A 17,003-nucleotide genomic window follows, 5' to 3' on the forward strand; every position below is an offset into this window, starting at 1 on the left:
TGGTGAGCCAGTAGTGTGCTCCATTCAGAGACTTTGAAAGGGAGTATTTGCTTTTTAATAAGTTTATTTGATGCAGCTTTGATCATTTAGGGGATGTTATAGAGTAAGATTTCACTGGGGCTGTAGCTTTGTTACTGCATCTCAGTTCCTTTTATTTTAAGAACAAATAAACCCAACTGAAATGTATTTCACTGGAGCTCCTAATGTGTTTCTTTTTCTTTGTCTCTCTTCTGACTGCTTTTCCTCTTTTTAATTTGCACCAATCTGATAATATTACTTTTATGTAGATATTAAGATATGGTGAGAATCAAAATTAAATTCCAGTGAGAGTAACTTAACAATATTCCTCTGTGCTGTTTGGTAGGGCAAGAATGCAAAACCCTACACAGATGCTGCCCAAATCTTACCATCTTGCTCTGTGAGCTTATCTTGTGAATAAGAGCTGTACTGTAAATGCCAGCAGAGCATTGCAAATCCCCCTGCAGTCAGAGGGAACATTTTTAATGTTTCTGATGAGTCTGGTACCAATGATCAGCTAAAAACTCCAATAACCTACAATACATTAGATCTGGGTATTGAAAATCCGAATTCATCCTAGTAACATAGCAGTCCTTTTAAGAATGGATTGCTGCTGCAACAGTGTATTACTTCAAAGCCTCTTGCTGTCCCTTAGATGCTGAGTAGGGAGAGGGACCTGTTAGCTCAGGAAAGGGGAGTGACATCTCAAATGCAATAGATGTTTGCTTGCTGCATGGCCTTGCAAATACCATTTGTACTTCTGACATTCAGAGGACAAGGGCTGATTGTAGTTTGCTGTTGCCTTAAAAATTGTGTTTGACTTGAAGTGGAAAATGTAAAAAGCATCTTTTCAGAGGGGGGGAAGGAAGCAGCAAACATCAGAAAATGTCTAAGGGAATGTTCTCGAATTTGTGGTCAACTGAAAAGTGTCTTTTGAGCGTTTGCTAATGGAGGCTATTAGGCACAAAATATTGCTATGAAATTCATATTGGGGTAGAAAGAAAAAAGAATCTGAGGGTTACTTTCCTATTTATTATCCTCCTGTAGGAGAGCCTCAAAAGACACATCCCTGCACTGGAAGCTTTTGCATGTGTGAGCATGGCTGAGACAAAGCATTAGGCTCAGAGTTATTCTAAAAATGTATTTAATGATAGAGCTTTGCTTTTGTTATAGAAGATGGTGAAGCCATTAGTAGTTCCTATGAATCTTATGATGAAGAAGAGAGCAGCAAAGGCAAGTCAGCAACCCATCAGTGGCCATCCACAGAGGCCACCATTGAGCTGATGAAGGATGCCCGCATCTGTGCCTTCCTGTGGAGAAAGAAGTGGCTGGGACAGTGGGCAAAACAGCTGTGTGTTATCAAGGAGACCAGGTTGCTGGTGGGTAAATCCTCTATTCTGTGCCTAAAACAATCTGTTTGTGTGAGCTGGGGAGGGAAGTGGCACCTCAGGCCATGTTAACAAGCTGGCAGAAGCAAAGTACTTCTAGAAGCAGTGTTTCAAAAAATGTGTCCCAGAGATCGCGAGATTCCATTCCATTTTCAGAAGGAATGTAGGCATGGGACTGCTGAGGGAGGCACAAAGGTGCATTTGTGGCCAAAATTCCAATTCCCCAAAATGCCTAGGGACGCTTTTGGGGAAACTATTTGAGGTGGTTAAGCAGAAGGGATGCTTATCCCACAGACTGACCACATACTTGACCCTCTAGCGGTGAGAGGTATTTCAGATTATATGTGCATGCACGTAAATATGTGTGTAGTCTCTGTACTTTGTAGGACACAACTTTGTAAAACCTATTAGACCTTTTTGTGTTCAGTGTACTTAATGCATGTAGTTGGCACTGAGTCACTTACGGGGTTGAGTTCACGGGGATGAGTGACAGTGAAGGCTCCTCCTCTGCCTCTCACCCCCTCTCATCTTCCTTCCCCAGTGCTACAAGAGCTCCAAAGACCACAGCCCTCAGCTGGATGTCAATTTGCTGGGCTGCACTGTCATTCACAAGGAAAAGCAAGTGAAGAAGAAAGAGCACAAGCTGAAGATCATTCCCACAAATGCTGATGTCATTGTGCTGGGGCTGCAGAGTAAAGACCAGGCAGAGCAGTGGCTCAGGGTCAGTGACACTTTCAGGACTTACCCTGCTGGTGCTACCATGCTTTGCTGGGAGACCATAGCTTATCTCAGCCCTGTCCTTGTGTGCTCTGGCTCCCTTCCTCGCTGCAAGCCTTTATACAAATATACCACTTCATTTTCATGTCCTGGGATAGCTTCTTCCTGCAGCTCCCTGCTGCCTTTGGCATGCTGGAGTCCATGTAGGGGCCTCCCAGCACAGCTGCTATGACGGGGGAGATGTCTGGCGTGGGTGCCCAGCATAAATTGGCTTAGGACAGGGGTGGCCCTTCCCCTGAGGCAGCAGCAGAAGAAGGAGCCTTCGTGGAGCCCAGGACGGCAGCGAGACGACGGAGCTGCCATTGCTGGCAGCCTCTCCCAGCTGACTTGGATCCAGCAGTTCCTGCCAGCTGCCTGCTGCAACACCAGGACAGACCCCAGGGTCGCAGGGACTGTAAACCATGGGTTTCCCAGGCTGCTGGGTGGGGGAGAAGTAGATCCTGCAGCTCTCTGACAGGCTATGGCTTCCCCTTCTGCACAGGTAATCCAGGAGACCAGTGGTCTGCTGTGCGAAGGAAGCAGTGAAGGCAACCAGTACATCCCAGATTCACAGCGCCTCAGCTACCCAAAGGTACATCTTGTATCTACAGAGAGAACTAGCACTTAGGCTTTTTAACCCTGTTCCTTCAATAAATAACAGTGTAGGTGCCCTAATTTTACCTGATCAAAGACTGATATGAGTGTAACCAGACCCCTGTGCTGCTGAAAAGGAGCATTATTGGAACAATCTTAATTTTCCTTTGCAATCTTAATTTTGTTGCCATATCATTCCCCCCAGATTGACTCAACATGTGGGTCTCCACCATACAGAGCAGCAGCCACTGTCTCATCCAATGGGATGTTTGTGTTCACCAAGAGCTTTGGGAGGGACATAGACTCTTGGACACCAGGGCTTGGGCCATCTCTCGTCCAGGTTTAGGTGACACTACCCTATGAGCAGCTTGTTTTGAAACAGAGGGAGGAGAAAAGAAACTTTTTTAAGTCTCTGGTGCACACCCAAAATGGACCTGTTTGGGCACCTGGCTGGTTCCTGTGCCCATGCCCATTTGACAGTAGGGACTGTCAAATGCCCCTACCAGCCAGGCTGCAGGGTAGGAGGCCAAAGGGTGACATCAGTGGTGCCATCATGTCACCTCAGAGGTGAGCCCAGCTGGGGGTGTGTGTGTGCTGGATCTGCCCATGCTGAGCTCAGGAACAGTGGGAAGGGCACAGTGAGAGGGAGCCAGCAGGGGATGTGTGGGTGTAAGCATCTGCTACAGAGAAGGTGGGACCTTGTAATATAAGAGAGGGGGGAAAAAGGTCCTTGTGGCACATTCTGTCTGGAGGAATGGGTCACGTGCATCTGCTGAGCTTGTGTCTGGTGTTTGTTGACAGGTGGAGGTATCCGAGAGATACTCTGCAGCCTCTGAGAGCGGGAGCAGCACAGATGGCCACCCAGAGACAGCTGAGACAAAAGATGGTAAAAACCTCACCCTGGGAATGACAGAGAGAATGGGCCCTTGACACTGCATGAGGCGAGGGTTTGTGTAGCTTTTTCTGTCACTGCCACCTCAAGTGGGCCTGATGCAGGGTGAAAGCTGTGTGTGCATTCACTGCCTGTGAATTTGATTTCAATTGGATTGTGAGTTTGACTTCATTTTTCATAATGAAGTAACAGGTGGATGTTGAGGTTTCCCAGGATCAGGATAGGGCTTGAGAAGCCTGGATGTGATACCTGGTCTACCAGAGAGTTTCTACATGTCTCTGGGCGAGTCGCTGTCGGACAGTTTGAGATGGCATAACTGCCAACTGAAGTGACTTTCCTCAGAGATGTCTGCAGAGAAACGTCGAGTCCTTTGTGAAATGCTGAGCTGCCCCCAATGGGAGACTTACACCTTCACACTAGGGTGAAGCTCTAGTGTGAAGGTGTAATTTAAGCTGGGGCAGGTAAGTACAATAAAAGAGGAAATGGTCTGTTAGAAAGATGTGGGACCCATCTCTATATCAGAGAGAGATAAATCCATGCTGCGAACCCACTGGAGTCACCCAGCAAATGGACTTCAGCTGCTGAGTCCCTCTATGCTTGGACTTTCGTCATTTTGTTATGATAGTGGGAAGGAAAATCTGGATTAAAAAATCCAAGTCAATTTCTTACCGGGATTCCCTGATGATGACAGAACCTTATGCACACACTGACTGATGTGCTCAGTAGGAAAATGCTGAAGAGTCTCTTTGGACATAAATTTTCCCTCTCCCTACCTTGCATCCCTGTTTTACAGAAGAAAAGACTGAATGCAGTAAATATTTATGGTTAATGGTTTTTAATTCAATTCTTTGTAGTATAAGAAAGTGAAGGGAGATTTGCACAGCAAGACCTGTACAAACAGCCTTCCCACCGCTCCTGCAGCGACTGGCCTTTGGTCAGAGCTAACCCAAGTTTAAAGCAATACAGATGAGAATCTTCAACAAATCACTAACTGAGCTTACTGGTGCCATCTTGCTCGTCGACTCCCTGGGCTTGGGACTATTACAGCCTGTCCCTGAGTCACAGGTTTGCCCTCTGCAAGGGATGTCTGTGCTGTGGGTGCAGGACAGCAGTACAGGCAGCTTTGGGGCAGGACACCCAGCTGGGACAGCAGGCTGTGTGTATGGCTGTGAGCTGGGAAAGCCATGCATGTGTCTTTTTCATTTCCGATAGTTAAGAAGAAGGGCACAACTGGCCTGAAACTGAGCAACCTGATGAACCTCGGGAGGAAGAAGTCCAGCTCCATGGATAGCCCAGAGAGATCCTTGGAGACTTCAAGTAAGTGGCAGCGTGAGCCCCTCTGCAGGGACCTGTCTCAGAGCTGGATCTCAGTGTGCAGGGCAGGATAAGCACCAGGCATCATCCTCCTCAAACATGCCTGTGCCAGACTGTTCTGCTGTTGGCAGCAAAGAGGCCACAGTCTGCTTGGTCCCTGCCAATAAATCCAAGCAGACTGTGGTGCCTCCTGCACATTAAGGTGACTGTTGAGCTTACAAGGGCAGGCAATAGCTCACAGGGTGACCCAAGAGGAAGGGCAGGTAATACCAGACATGCACACAGAGGGCATCTGTGCTGCTCTTCCTTGACACCAGCCCAGGCTGTGGGAGTCTGCAGGGAGAGAGTTGTGTGGCCAGCTGGTATTTGACAATCTAGGACCAACTTTGTCCAACCACTGCAGCCAACTTGCTGCTCCAAACCTAAGCTGAATTTCAAGAGTCTCATTTTGAAAATATTTTTGGTTTTCACACTGTTTTGTATGGATAGGACAGCTTGTCCTTGCGCTTTTGCTCTTTATTTTTGCCTGTGGCTTTGTGTTGTGTAGGGTCTCGTAACTTACCCATTAGGCATCACACAAATGAATTTGGGTTCTCTCAACTGGAGGGATGGAAAATATGTCTAAGTAAGCTCTGTTTGCTTGCAGGTTATCTGAATGTGCTAGTGAACAGCCAGTGGAAGTCACGTTGGTGTCAGATAAAAGATGGTCACCTCCATTTCTACCAGGACAAGAACCGAAGCAAACTGGCTCAGCAGCCCTTAAGTCTGGCAGGTTGTGAAATTGTCCCAGAGCCAAGCCCTGATCATCTCTACTCCTTCCGCATCCTGCAGAACGGGGAAGAACGGGTCATTTTGGAGGTAGGGTGTATATGTGCAAGAAAGCTCTGCTTTAAGTCATCAGCTTGGGTACCTTAGTAGGTCTAAATGCCAGTGAGGTCCTCCAGAGGAGCCCTCAGTCCAGCAAAACAGAACCTGAAGTGTGGGACTTGGGTTCATCTGCCTGTGGTCACCTAGGATGTGTCTCATCTAGCTGGTAATCCAGGCTGTGTCTGATGCTGGTGCCTCCAGAGGACCATTCAGCCTTCATCTTGGGCACTCATCTTAGAATGGGGTTAAGGGTCCTTTGGAGATGCCCATCTTTGAATACTTAAGTTCTGTGGACTGCATTCCAGATGGTTAATGTGATAAGAAAAATGTCACTTTAGGGATTTAAGTCTGTGGTTGGGAGGAACAGAGAACTTTATCTTTTGACAATGCAGTCCCAAAGCCATGGGTCATGCATCCCAAGTAAACTGATCACGGATCTGACCCTGAAAGTGCAAGTGAATTCATCTCCATCTGTTACTTTCCTTTGCCTGCATCCAGGACTGTTTATCTCTAATCTTAGTTCTCTCTGACGACAGCATGATTATAGTAGGAGGTGGACAATGTGAGCAATTTCCTGTATTTTTCCAGTGGGTGGAATATTTATAGCTAAACAGCTGACTTTGAGGGCTTGCCTTGATGTTTTTGTTTAGCTTCTGGTGCAGGGTATGTCTGTATCTAAGAAATTTTGCCCAATTACAGATGTGAAAGTAGAGGTGCTGAGAAAATTTATATTTTGTGAATGGAAGAATCTGTATTTTGTTGGGATGTCAGACTCAATGTCAGACTCAATGTACAGACTGGCTGGCTGGCAGGCTTCCCAGGCACTGAAGTCTCTGCTAAATAAAACAGATTGAAAGCTTAAAATATGCTTTCCAGTTTGGAAAGTATATATATGTATATTCCCTTGCCCTGAATTTTACTTTGTGCTCACTGCTCTGACTCCTTAAATCAAAGCAGAAGGTGTCTGCATCAGCCCACTTCTTGCTTCAGGTAGAATCCCCTGCTACCAGGAGGTGCACATGGCTATTTGCTAGAGCCGACTTGAAGGCACAGTATTTAACTCTTCCTGTTGCAAAATGTCAAACTGCTCACCGCAGCTGGGAATTCGACCACGTTAAAGCAAGGGACTCTCTCCGATGCTTTAAACAATTCACTTCCCCTCTCTCCTTGTGCAAAAAGCCCTGGAAGGGGTTTAGGCTCTGGCATCAGGACCTCACAGGCTCGGGTCTCCTTGCCTGTCTGTTTTGGCAATCCCATTGCTGCACTCTGCTGGCGCAAAATAAAACCCGCACCCAAAATTGTTCCCAGCCAGCATCTCCAGTCCCAGAGACTTCTCTTACTCTTGTAGGCAGCTGAGTTATCACCGGTGAAAGGTAAATGCAAACTGACTAGAAATTTTAGGAAGGAGTTAAGCAAAGAGCTGCACATATGTAGCTGCCAAATTTGTGAATCAGTCCATACACAGAGCAGCCTCGGATATATTATAAATACCCAGCAGTTCATCTTTCCCCTTGGAAGCCCAGAGAACTGCCAGCCTACTTCCCTACCCAAGGCTTAGCCAGCCTTAGCCATGTGAGTGCAGAGAAACTGCTGCTGCAACCTGTCCTGTCTGTCTGATCACTCTATAGGCAAAGTCCTCCGAGGAAATGGGCCACTGGCTGGGCCTTCTCTTGTCGGAATCAGGTTCGAAAACAGACCCAGAGGAATTTACCTACGATTATGTGGATGCTGACAGAGTTTCCTGCATTGTGAGCGCTGCGAAGAATTCCTTCTTGTATGTCAGTGGTAATGGGTTGGGGGCTGCATGGGGCTGGTAGAGGGAAGCAAGCCTGAGCAGGGGTCTGTCCATTTGTGGGAGGCTGGCTGCTGTGGGAACAGGTGGTGAATTCACAGCTACAGCTCAGTCCCTTTCTTTAGAAGCTCAGTGTGTGACAATAAGAACACTTATTGTCCTACTATGGTGCATCTAGACTGAGCTGCAGCTTGGCCAATTGCCCAGGTGGCTCTTGCAAAGGCAGGTTGGTGGAGTGGCTTGGCTGGGGGGTGCAGGGCTCTGGGCATGCAGCCCCCCAGTTCACCATGCCACTGGGGCAGGGTGATTGTGCTGCTGGGGTGCTGTGCCCAAGGGCTGGGTGAGAAAGGAAAGCGTGGAGGGGAAATGCAGCTCCACTCTGGTGGGCACTGCATAACGGGCAACAGGAGCGGTGATCCCACTGCTTGTATGGCTCTGCCTTCTCATCTCCTGCATCTGGTCTGCCTGGCTCTGCCCAGACCTCAGGACTGCTGTGCCAAGATGTCCCAAAATGCAGCACTGCAGAGCCACACAGCAAGTCTGATCCCTCCTGATGGGATGTCCTGCTGCCTGTTCACAGCCTCATGCAGAGGAAGTACTCTGAGCCCAACGCCTACATCGACAACCTGCCCAAGGGCCGGGTGCAGCAGGAGGAACTGTACGATGACGTGGATCTGCCCGACCTGCCTGTGGTAAGATGTCCAGTGCCACAGGCACAGGCCCTGCTGCAGTGAGCTCTGTGGGGACCACAGTAAACATCAGGCCATGGAGAGTTGCCAGCAGTGAAAGGGGAAGTTTTTCCCAACAGTGATGAAGGGGATTCCCAGACCCTGGGGAAATCCTGGTTTTTGCAATGGAGCAGAAGCAAATGCTGGAGAGGAGTTTCTAGGGAATGGGAAAAAGAGGTTTCCAGGAAGGTGCTATAGGAAGCTGAGATAAAATCCCCCAGTTTCCGTCAGCAAACAGCATGGATTATGTCGTAATAGATAGTGGGTTTTTTGTTGCCTGTAAGACCAAGTCCTGTGTGTAAGGGCAAGAACGATGGGTCGTGCTGGAATAGGGACTGTTATCCCAGGAAACGCAGAGAATCTGGCAGGGGTTGCTGGATGTACAATGGTGTGAGGTACTTGCATGGGGCTGCTGCTACTATTAGAGACCTAAAGAAGGAGAGCAGGAGGGGCCTTTCCTTCAGTACACCAAAAAGCCTTGTATGGAATGAATTAGACAATGGGGTTTTAGTTTCTCTAAGGTTTTTGGAAAATACTCCAGATTGTGTGAGATGCCGCTGCTCTGCAGCGAGATGCTTCTTGTACTTCTGATTGCAGCAGATGGTCCCTTTTCTGGGGAACATTCTCCTTTTGCAGGAAGAAGTACCCAAGAATGAGAGCAAATCAGAAGGGGACCAAGACAGAGTGTATCTGGATCTCACCCCAGTGAAGTCCTTCCTCCACTGTGCTGGCAGGATGTCATGCCAGCCTTCACCCCTTAGCTCACCATCTTTGGAAAGGGCTGCCAACAAGGCTGCTACTGAGACCACAGCTGAGACAGCCCTTGTGACTAAGGAAGCCGAGCCCTGTACCAAGGCGATGGAGCCCTTGGAGCAGGTACTGTCCAAACTGTGGTGCAGGGCCAGGCTTAGTCAGTGAGCCAGCTCCCCCCACCACATCACCTCACTTCATCTCCTCTCCCCAGAAACACCCAGAGAACCCAGAGCCTGAGGAGGCAGTGCCACGAGTGCCTGCTGTCAAAATCCAGCCCCAGCAGCAGAGCATCGCCTTCCCCCAGCCGGCCCCTGAGGTGCCAGCGGGCCCAGTGCCAGTGGGCAGCCCCCAGCTGGTGCCTGCACACCGGCCCAAGATGCCACTGCCAGGTGAGTGTGCTGCACAAGTGGCCAGGGAGTGCCTCAGCAGCAGGGGCTTGGAGGGAGTTGGTATCCTGTGTTTGGCTGCTGCTGTAGAGCAGCTTTACAGTGCCCAAGGGGCTGATGAGACTCCTGGTTGCTGACTTTCCAGACCCTCGTGTGTGTTGTTTCCAAGCACCTGAAAAGATTTTCCCTCCTGCTTTTTTCTCCCTGGCTGAGCTTGTTTTGGTGTGCTGTGTTTCTAGCAGCAGCAGTGGAAACCAAGCTGGGCAAGAACAGGACAGAGGCAGAGGTGAAGCGGTTCACAGAGGAGAAGGAACGACTGGAGAAGGAGAAGGATGAAATCCGGGCTCAGCTCACCCAGCTACGCAAGGAGAGACGGGAGCTGAAGGAAATGCTCGGGAGCAGCACAGGTAGAGCAGGGCAAGGTGTGATGTGTGGAAATGGGCCAAGGGACCACAGGGAAAGAGGGTAGCAATGAACCTGGGACCAGAAGGGTGAGGGAGAACTTGGTGCTTTGAGTCAAACCATGTAGCCTAGGTTGCACTAGAGCCAGAACTTGCTCTGCCACAGTCCCTCTTAGGGAAAAACATAAGGAAAATGTACAAGACATGCCCTGGTCCCTCCTCCCCTCATGAGCTCCCCAAGTTCCCAGCAGGCACCACGATACTCCTCCTTTCACAGACAAGAGCCTGGAGCAGAGGCTGAAGGAGATAGATGAAGAATGCAAAAGGAAAGAGAGCCAGAGGGTGGACCTGGAGCTGAGCCTGGTGGAGGTGAAGGAGAACCTGAAGAAGGCAGAGTCTGGCCCAGTAACGCTGGGCACCGCAGTGGACACTACACACCTGGAGAATGCAGCCCCACGGGTATGTGGGGGGCACCCCTGGGATGCACAGCAGCTCTCTGGCAGCTAGACAGTCACACTGTCTGAGCCTGCTTAATAATAATTAATAATACATCACTATTATAATATGTAACCTTGTATAAAGTTATAGCATATATGTATTATCTAAGTATTATGTTATATATAACAGACATAATGTAATAATCATCTAATGAGGTAACAGCAGTGTTGGAGTCATGAAAGGTGGTTGGGGCTCAGGAAAGTGGCTTAATTTTGTTGGCCTTGAGCAACACCCTCCAGGACTGTGCAGGTCTGGACGCAGCTCCTTCTGCACTCAGCTGAGCCAAGGGGTGATTTTTGCAGGAGGAGCTACAGGCATTTAAATTCCTTCTTGGGAACCTGGTTCCCATGAAATTGAGATGCTCACCACCTGAACCTTGCTCTGGACCTCTGCCTGAGTCCTCAGCACCCAAACACACCACACACACACATCCTGGTGGTGTTTTGAAATTGGCATGTCACTGAAACAATGTGCCTCAGTACATAGATTAGACTGTAACTAGGAAATGGTGGGAGAAGTGGGAAAAGGCAGCAATCTTTCTCAGTAGTTTGTAGTCATCATTATCTCTCTGATTTTTATTGTACATTCAGGTAAAAAGTGCCAGCCCAGCAAACAGCGCAGAGAACTCACCTGTCAACTCAGCAACGGCTTTAAAAAACCGGCCTTTATCTGTCATGGTCACGGGGAAGGGAACAGTCCTACAGAAAGCTAAGGTAACACATCAGTTGTACAGGAGAAAAATCCATCTGGGACAGCCACTGCTTTTCCCTCCTTGCAGTGGAGCAGATGGGCTGTGATGGGAGGGGGTTGTGGGAGGTCTCATATCTTGGGAAGCACCCCTGACCAAGCACCATTCAGAGCACATCAGCCTGGTTTTCCTCCAGTCTTTTCACCTGGGTTTGCTTTGCCTGCAATTTAAATGAATAAATATGTGTATTGCTTATAATGAAGAGATATCCTGCAGCCAAAACCACTGAGGCACCAGACGATCACATTGATCCTGTGCGCATTATGGCTATTGTGGCTTGCCAGATTTGCATTTTGACTAATTTGCCTTTATTCCTTGGCAGGAATGGGAGAAAAAGGGAGCTAGTTAGAAGCATGTTTTTCAGAGATGGACTAAAGACTCGAATTGCCCATGCATGGCCCAGAGGATTCAACCATCTGTAGGTGGAGGTTGGGTGTGCAACACAACTGCACACCAGGCACCTCCTCCACGTCGTGCCAACTCCTCAGACGCAGCAATGGACTCAACAGCTGCCAAAATGAGTTATCCCAAATGATCTTGCTCTTTTCCAGACAAATCCCAATCACGTAGCTAAAACAATAACAACCAGTGGCAATCCTTCCATCAAAGTCCTAACCCAGCTGATGTAAACGAGAATGTTACTGTACATAGGGGTGTTTTGTGTATTTCTACTCTGAAGGTTTATCAATGAGTTATTAAGGTTTCTATATTAGTGACTGTAGTGGGTTCAGAAGGGGCCTCTGCTATTCTTTATACCCTGGTGGGTTTCAACCTATCCCGGTAAATTGCAGTCAACTAAAGTCTCACCTGCCTTGCTGCCAGTCATCATTCAGCTGCACTTCATCCAGCCTTCAGTCAAGGATGATTCCCACACCTGAGCAATGCTTGAAACATGAATGAGAAGCACACAGAAGCCTGTCCAGGGCCTTTTAATCAGTGTCCTGGTGCATTCCAGCATTTGCTTACTCCTACCAGCTGCAGATTTGACAGAGTATTGAGCTGGTCACCTTCTCATGTTGTAAGTTGTGCTACAGACTGGCAGCACCAAGAGCTCTGGGCAAAGAAGGTCTGCAAAGCAGATTTGGTTAATTTTCTTGAAGATCTTGGTCTCCATCACCTGAGGAGTTTGGTCTGGGGGGAAAAAAAAAAAAAAAGATAAATCATATTTGAAGGCCTGCTCAGCTCTTTTCTTGGAAAGGTGGATCTCAGTGTATCCTTCAGGGCTTGCCCTTTCCCAGGAGAGGGGAGGTAAAGCTGTCCCCATGCTCCTGTCCCTGCTGTAGTGGTCTCTGATCCTCACAGAGCTGCAGCTGTACAATCTGCTGAAGACATCCCTGTGCAGAAGGGGCCCCTCCACACAGGCAGGGCTGAGCAGCCTGCCCTGCAGTGAGGCTGCACTGCCACATCTCTGGTGAGCTGCTGGCCATCTTGGTGCTATCACCCTTATTTCCAAATTATTAAACACTGGGCCCTGGCAGTGTGGCCCACAAAGCCCACACCTCTCTGCCCTAGCCACGCTTTCTAATGAAAATGTTGGATATTTGGAACTGCTAAACTTAGAGACATTGAAATTTGAAGGGGGGCGGGTTGGCACAAATCTATGCACACTCTCCTCCCTGTAGCCTGCTGTCATCTCTGATGGCCTGGGGACACCTCTGCCCGTCTCCTCTGATGATCCTTCAGCCCTGGAGCCCAGGCTCAGTAACTGGGTTGGCTGTACAGGGCTGGAAGTGTTTTCCAACCCTACAAAGTTAAAGCAGCACCAGTTCCCTGACTGGGTTCTTCCTGGAGTCCTGTAGCTACACCAGTGAGCAGCACCCAGAGTCAGGGTAAAGGCAGACAGGAAAAATGTTTTACCTTCCTGACCCTTGAAAATCTTTGACAGGCTTGAGATGACCTCTAAAGGGATGTTCCTTCTCCGCACAAAGGCCAAACAGCCAGGGGGGTTGCACAGAGCTGTGACATCTAGAGCTGGTGGTGGCACTGGGGTGAGAATGTGCCCAGAAGGGGTTCTGGACTTGCTGGCCATGGCCATAGAGCGAGGGTGCAACAAAGCACTTGGTCAGGGTTCCTGGAAGCAAAAAAGGAGAACTTGGTCACATTTTTTTTTTTTTTTTACTTTATAAGTGTCCACTGTGGTGCAGATGGAGAAATTGCTAATTCCAGACCTCAGGAGTAGTTTTATCAGCCCTAGCTGTCAGGTTGTCCCTGTGAAAGGACTTGCACGTAAGAAAAATTCATACAAATAAACCACTGAATCTTCTAGTTCAGGACCCTGGGGATTTCCCTCTCCACAGCACAGGAAGGCCACAGACACATGAAGCCTTTGTTTTGACCCATGATGAACTGGCAAGAGACCCTCTCTACACACTAAATATACATGTAGTACTATGCCCTCACCATACACCCGCTGTCATCCTCCAGAAGTTGTCCAGACATTTCACAGTGGTACTGAGACAGCAATGGAGGAGAACAGCTTCGCTTTCCCCTCCACAGCCCAGTCAGCTTCAGTGATCCTGCTGGGATGTCTCCATCAGGGGATGGTAAACATAGGCAAGGCCTGAACAACACACTTCCCCAAAACAAGAAACGTTAAACAATGTCTCTGCCTCCCCATTGTTTTCCTAACTCAAGGCATTTCCTTTGTTGTAACTGTGACCTATCAAGTGGCGCTTTAGAGGGTTTTATAATAAAATGTTGAGTATATTATGTTACCAGTGTTTTTCTTTGTAATGTGGCTTGTCCCTGCTCTACTTTTCAGCAGATTTCAAGTATATCAAACCCCAACACTATTAGTTCCTATGAAGTTCCTTAGCTATGCATTCTACAACTGCAACGGACTATAGCTTAAATAATTTATTCCTCTGTGATTGCAACATGAAGCAAAACAATTTTCAAAGATCTAACACAATGAAAAATAGCAGTTACCTCAACAATTTGTATGAATATATGTAATGGATTCCTGCCTGTACCGTAGACAGCCGTCTTGCACAGAACCAGCCGTGAAAAATGCTTCCACTACCTTCCTCTGGCCACTAGATAGCAACTGTGTGCAGGCTTAGCGCCTGCTGCAGTCACTGAGAACCAGGATGAGCTTTAGCTGGAAACGAAGGAAAAAAGTCAGTAGAGAAGGTGGTTGAGGCCAGTCTTTGGACACCAGACACCTCTGTGAAATACCTTTTGGTGGCTGTACGACCACTAGTTCCACTCCTGCAGAAAGTCTGGGAAGGAACTGTAGCTATGGCACAAAATCCTGGGGAAGGTCTCCCCTAGCCCGCCCATTGACACAAACCTGCCAACGAGGCTGTTAATGTCCTGCCAGCCTCTGAGCCCAGGAATCCCCAAAGCCCAACTCCATTTAGGGTGGCTGGTTTCGTGCCACCCAATGGGCAGCAGCAGCAGTTGTGTTCCTCCCTCCCCAGCAGCCCTGCCCATCACCTATGGCTGATTCAGAACACCTGGGTATGAGCTCCAGCTGATAAAGTCACTGCTTTGTTAGTCACTCCCAGTGTAATTCTCACCTGTGCACAATGCAGCCAGGCCACTTGGGGCCTGCAGTGTCTCTCATGCAGAAGCCCATATTCTTCTGGAGGGAGAACTGCTGCTACAAACCATTTTTCTTAGTGAGTTTCTTGCTTAAGTACCTCCACAGTTTTTGCTGTGGATACATGGAGCAACCGTATAAGAGCTCCTGGGGGTTCCTGATTAGCACAGCAAGATTGCCAGTGGGCACACTGATTTTCAACTAAGAAGTGCCAGTTTTTAAAGGAAGAAAAAAAAAAATCTCATTGGTGGAAAAGTTGGCCTGAACATTTATGTAAGTTGTCCTGGGTATGAATCAAATTAATTTATTTCTATTGAAGAGAGTAAGACTGCAGGGGTTTTCCAAGCTGAAGAAGCCAATTAACTTAAAGGGGAACATCAGCAGACCTCTTGCAGGATGACCTGGGTTTTCAGTACCCAGTGAGGGTGGCACAGTGGGATCCAAATCCCAGGTTCCCTGCTGCAGCCATTACAGTACATGTGCCGTACACATTTACTTACCACCAAACTGGCATGATTTTGCTTGCTAAAGGAAGGTGGGACTAAAGGGGGTGACATCCATGAAACTTACTTAAATCCCAGTTTTTTAAAGGAGAAACAGTCTCCCTCCTGGAGCCAGCACATGACTCGTGATCAGCCAAGGCTCACCCAGCAGTCCTACAGAGTGAGAGTAATTCATGGCTCTGTTAGTCACAGCAGCCCAGACATCTAATGATGACCTGGCACAGACAGCATCCTCTGCACTGCCCTGATGCCAGACAGGATTTGTGCTGGCTTTGCAGGAACCCCACCTCCTCAGTGCCCTTGCCAGCAAACATTGACCCAGCCTTAAGGGAATGAGCTCCCATCAGGTGAAGTCTCATTAAATATTTCTGACTGAATCAAAGCTAGTCTGAGAGAATGAATTTAATAAGGAATCATGTCAGAGATCCAAGCCACTTACCTACTTACTCTTAATTGAAATTTGCAAGAGAAAGGGCCTAGAAATTAGCCAAGATCTTCAACTCAAATTTTTAAAAAGAAAATAAAAATAGCACCAACAACAGCTCAGTGGTGTCCTGTTTGCCTGTGGGATCAGCAGGTCTCTCAAAGACCATCCCATATATCAGCCTCTGTTATCAGCCTGGCTTTTTCGATCTCCTCCAAAGCTCCACCGCCTTCTTACCTTGCAAAGTGCTTTGTCCCATACAAAGAGGAGAGCTGGTGGGCGCTGCCACTGCCAGATCATCTATCTGAGGATCCATCCAAGGCTTCAGTGATCAGTCACATTCAGGAGAAAAGTCACAGCACCTGACAGATGGGGATCCCTGGGGCACTCTGGGTACTGAGACCTCAGCCAGATGTTCCCAGAGCCCAAGGGCTGGGTTTAGAAACCAGCTTTCCTGAGCTGCTCCATGAGTTTCCAATTTTTCATATCATTTCTGCTTGAGAAACTGATGCACATGGCTAGATGTATCTCATCTAGCATTAAAATGTTGTCTCCAGCATGAGATTTTGCAGTCCGTGATTGCTGAATCCTACAGAGGTGTTTGTATATCTGTGCTTAAAACAGCAGGATGGTAAAAACACAGGGTTTCCCCAGCTCAGGACCCTGGCGAGCATACTTTGTCCCAAGGAAAGCCCCCACACACCAAAAACATACTTACTATTTGTGCATTCAAATAAAGAACTCACAAACTAAGATTACATCACAACACATTTGCCACAAGGCAAAGTTCTCAGCAGCACTGTACAACTATCCTGCAGGAAATGGCTTTAGGCACTTGTACGAGGGCAGGTAAGCACATCCCAGCTCCAGAGCTGTGTGCTGGACAAGGTAAATGTGCTGCTGTTTGAGAGGGCAGACTGATCCCATAGAGGACAAATGCCTGTGAGGAGAGAATGAACGATGCTGTTAGACAAACAATGGCAGAGAAACCCCCAGGGAGCTGCAAACCCCCCAGGACAGCGGGGGTCCCTCGTACCCTCCACACAACACAGGACGTGCAGGGAGGCTGGGGAGACTTTTCAGAGCAGCCTGAATAGCCAGCTCCACAGACCCCTCTGTGCCATAAAACACGAACCACATCTTTAGTGTCAGCTGAGGGTCTGATCTAGCCCATTCTCCCCATGAGAAGAGAAGACTGAGAGTTTAACAACAGAGGCAGTGCTGAGCTACAGCCATGCCTACGTAACATTAATAGATTAGATTCTCTTTGTATCCCAAATGTCAGTCCTTCAACTAAGCCTTTATTCTGCTGTGCCTTAGGACACAGACAACCTACTAAAGTGATAGTGAAAAGAAATTCTCCTTTCTCCTAGCCTGGTTTCTCCCACAAGGCATGA

At 48.2% G+C, this 17,003-nt stretch overlaps 1 protein-coding gene and 1 long non-coding RNA gene across 5 annotated transcripts in view; one reads left to right on the plus strand and one right to left on the minus strand.

The window, feature by feature from the left end:
- Nucleotides 1-13,841, plus strand: part of AFAP1L2 (actin filament associated protein 1 like 2) — a 71,384-nt gene extending 57,543 nt beyond the window's left edge. For 2 of the 4 annotated variants that reach the window (XM_032695247.1, XM_032695249.1), the window contains 14 exons: nucleotides 1,192-1,397; nucleotides 1,948-2,127; nucleotides 2,665-2,754; nucleotides 3,558-3,642; nucleotides 4,861-4,965; nucleotides 5,609-5,820; nucleotides 7,458-7,603; nucleotides 8,202-8,313; nucleotides 8,986-9,225; nucleotides 9,314-9,491; nucleotides 9,728-9,895; nucleotides 10,167-10,348; nucleotides 10,978-11,100; nucleotides 11,458-13,841. In XM_032695247.1, the coding sequence (XP_032551138.1) occupies nucleotides 1,192-1,397; nucleotides 1,948-2,127; nucleotides 2,665-2,754; nucleotides 3,558-3,642; nucleotides 4,861-4,965; nucleotides 5,609-5,820; nucleotides 7,458-7,603; nucleotides 8,202-8,313; nucleotides 8,986-9,225; nucleotides 9,314-9,491; nucleotides 9,728-9,895; nucleotides 10,167-10,348; nucleotides 10,978-11,100; nucleotides 11,458-11,484 (2,054 nt within the window). In that variant the 3' untranslated portion in view covers nucleotides 11,485-13,841. The remainder of the gene's footprint in view (nucleotides 1-1,191; nucleotides 1,398-1,947; nucleotides 2,128-2,664; nucleotides 2,755-3,557; nucleotides 3,643-4,860; nucleotides 4,966-5,608; nucleotides 5,821-7,457; nucleotides 7,604-8,201; nucleotides 8,314-8,985; nucleotides 9,226-9,313; nucleotides 9,492-9,727; nucleotides 9,896-10,166; nucleotides 10,349-10,977; nucleotides 11,101-11,457) is intronic. The other 2 variants (XM_032695248.1, XM_032695250.1) reach the window with 1 other exon arrangement.
- LOC116790369 lies at nucleotides 11,329-14,203 on the minus strand. The gene is made up of 3 exons (XR_004358328.1): nucleotides 14,064-14,203; nucleotides 12,993-13,206; nucleotides 11,329-12,266 (listed from the first exon to the last, which is right to left on the minus strand). It is a non-coding gene; the product is annotated as an uncharacterized LOC116790369 (long non-coding RNA).
- Between the last annotated feature and the right edge of the window lie 2,800 nt (nucleotides 14,204-17,003).

The sequence above is a fragment of the Chiroxiphia lanceolata genome, chromosome 8, assembly GCF_009829145.1.
Source record: "Chiroxiphia lanceolata isolate bChiLan1 chromosome 8, bChiLan1.pri, whole genome shotgun sequence".
Lineage (NCBI taxonomy): Eukaryota > Metazoa > Chordata > Aves > Passeriformes > Pipridae > Chiroxiphia > Chiroxiphia lanceolata.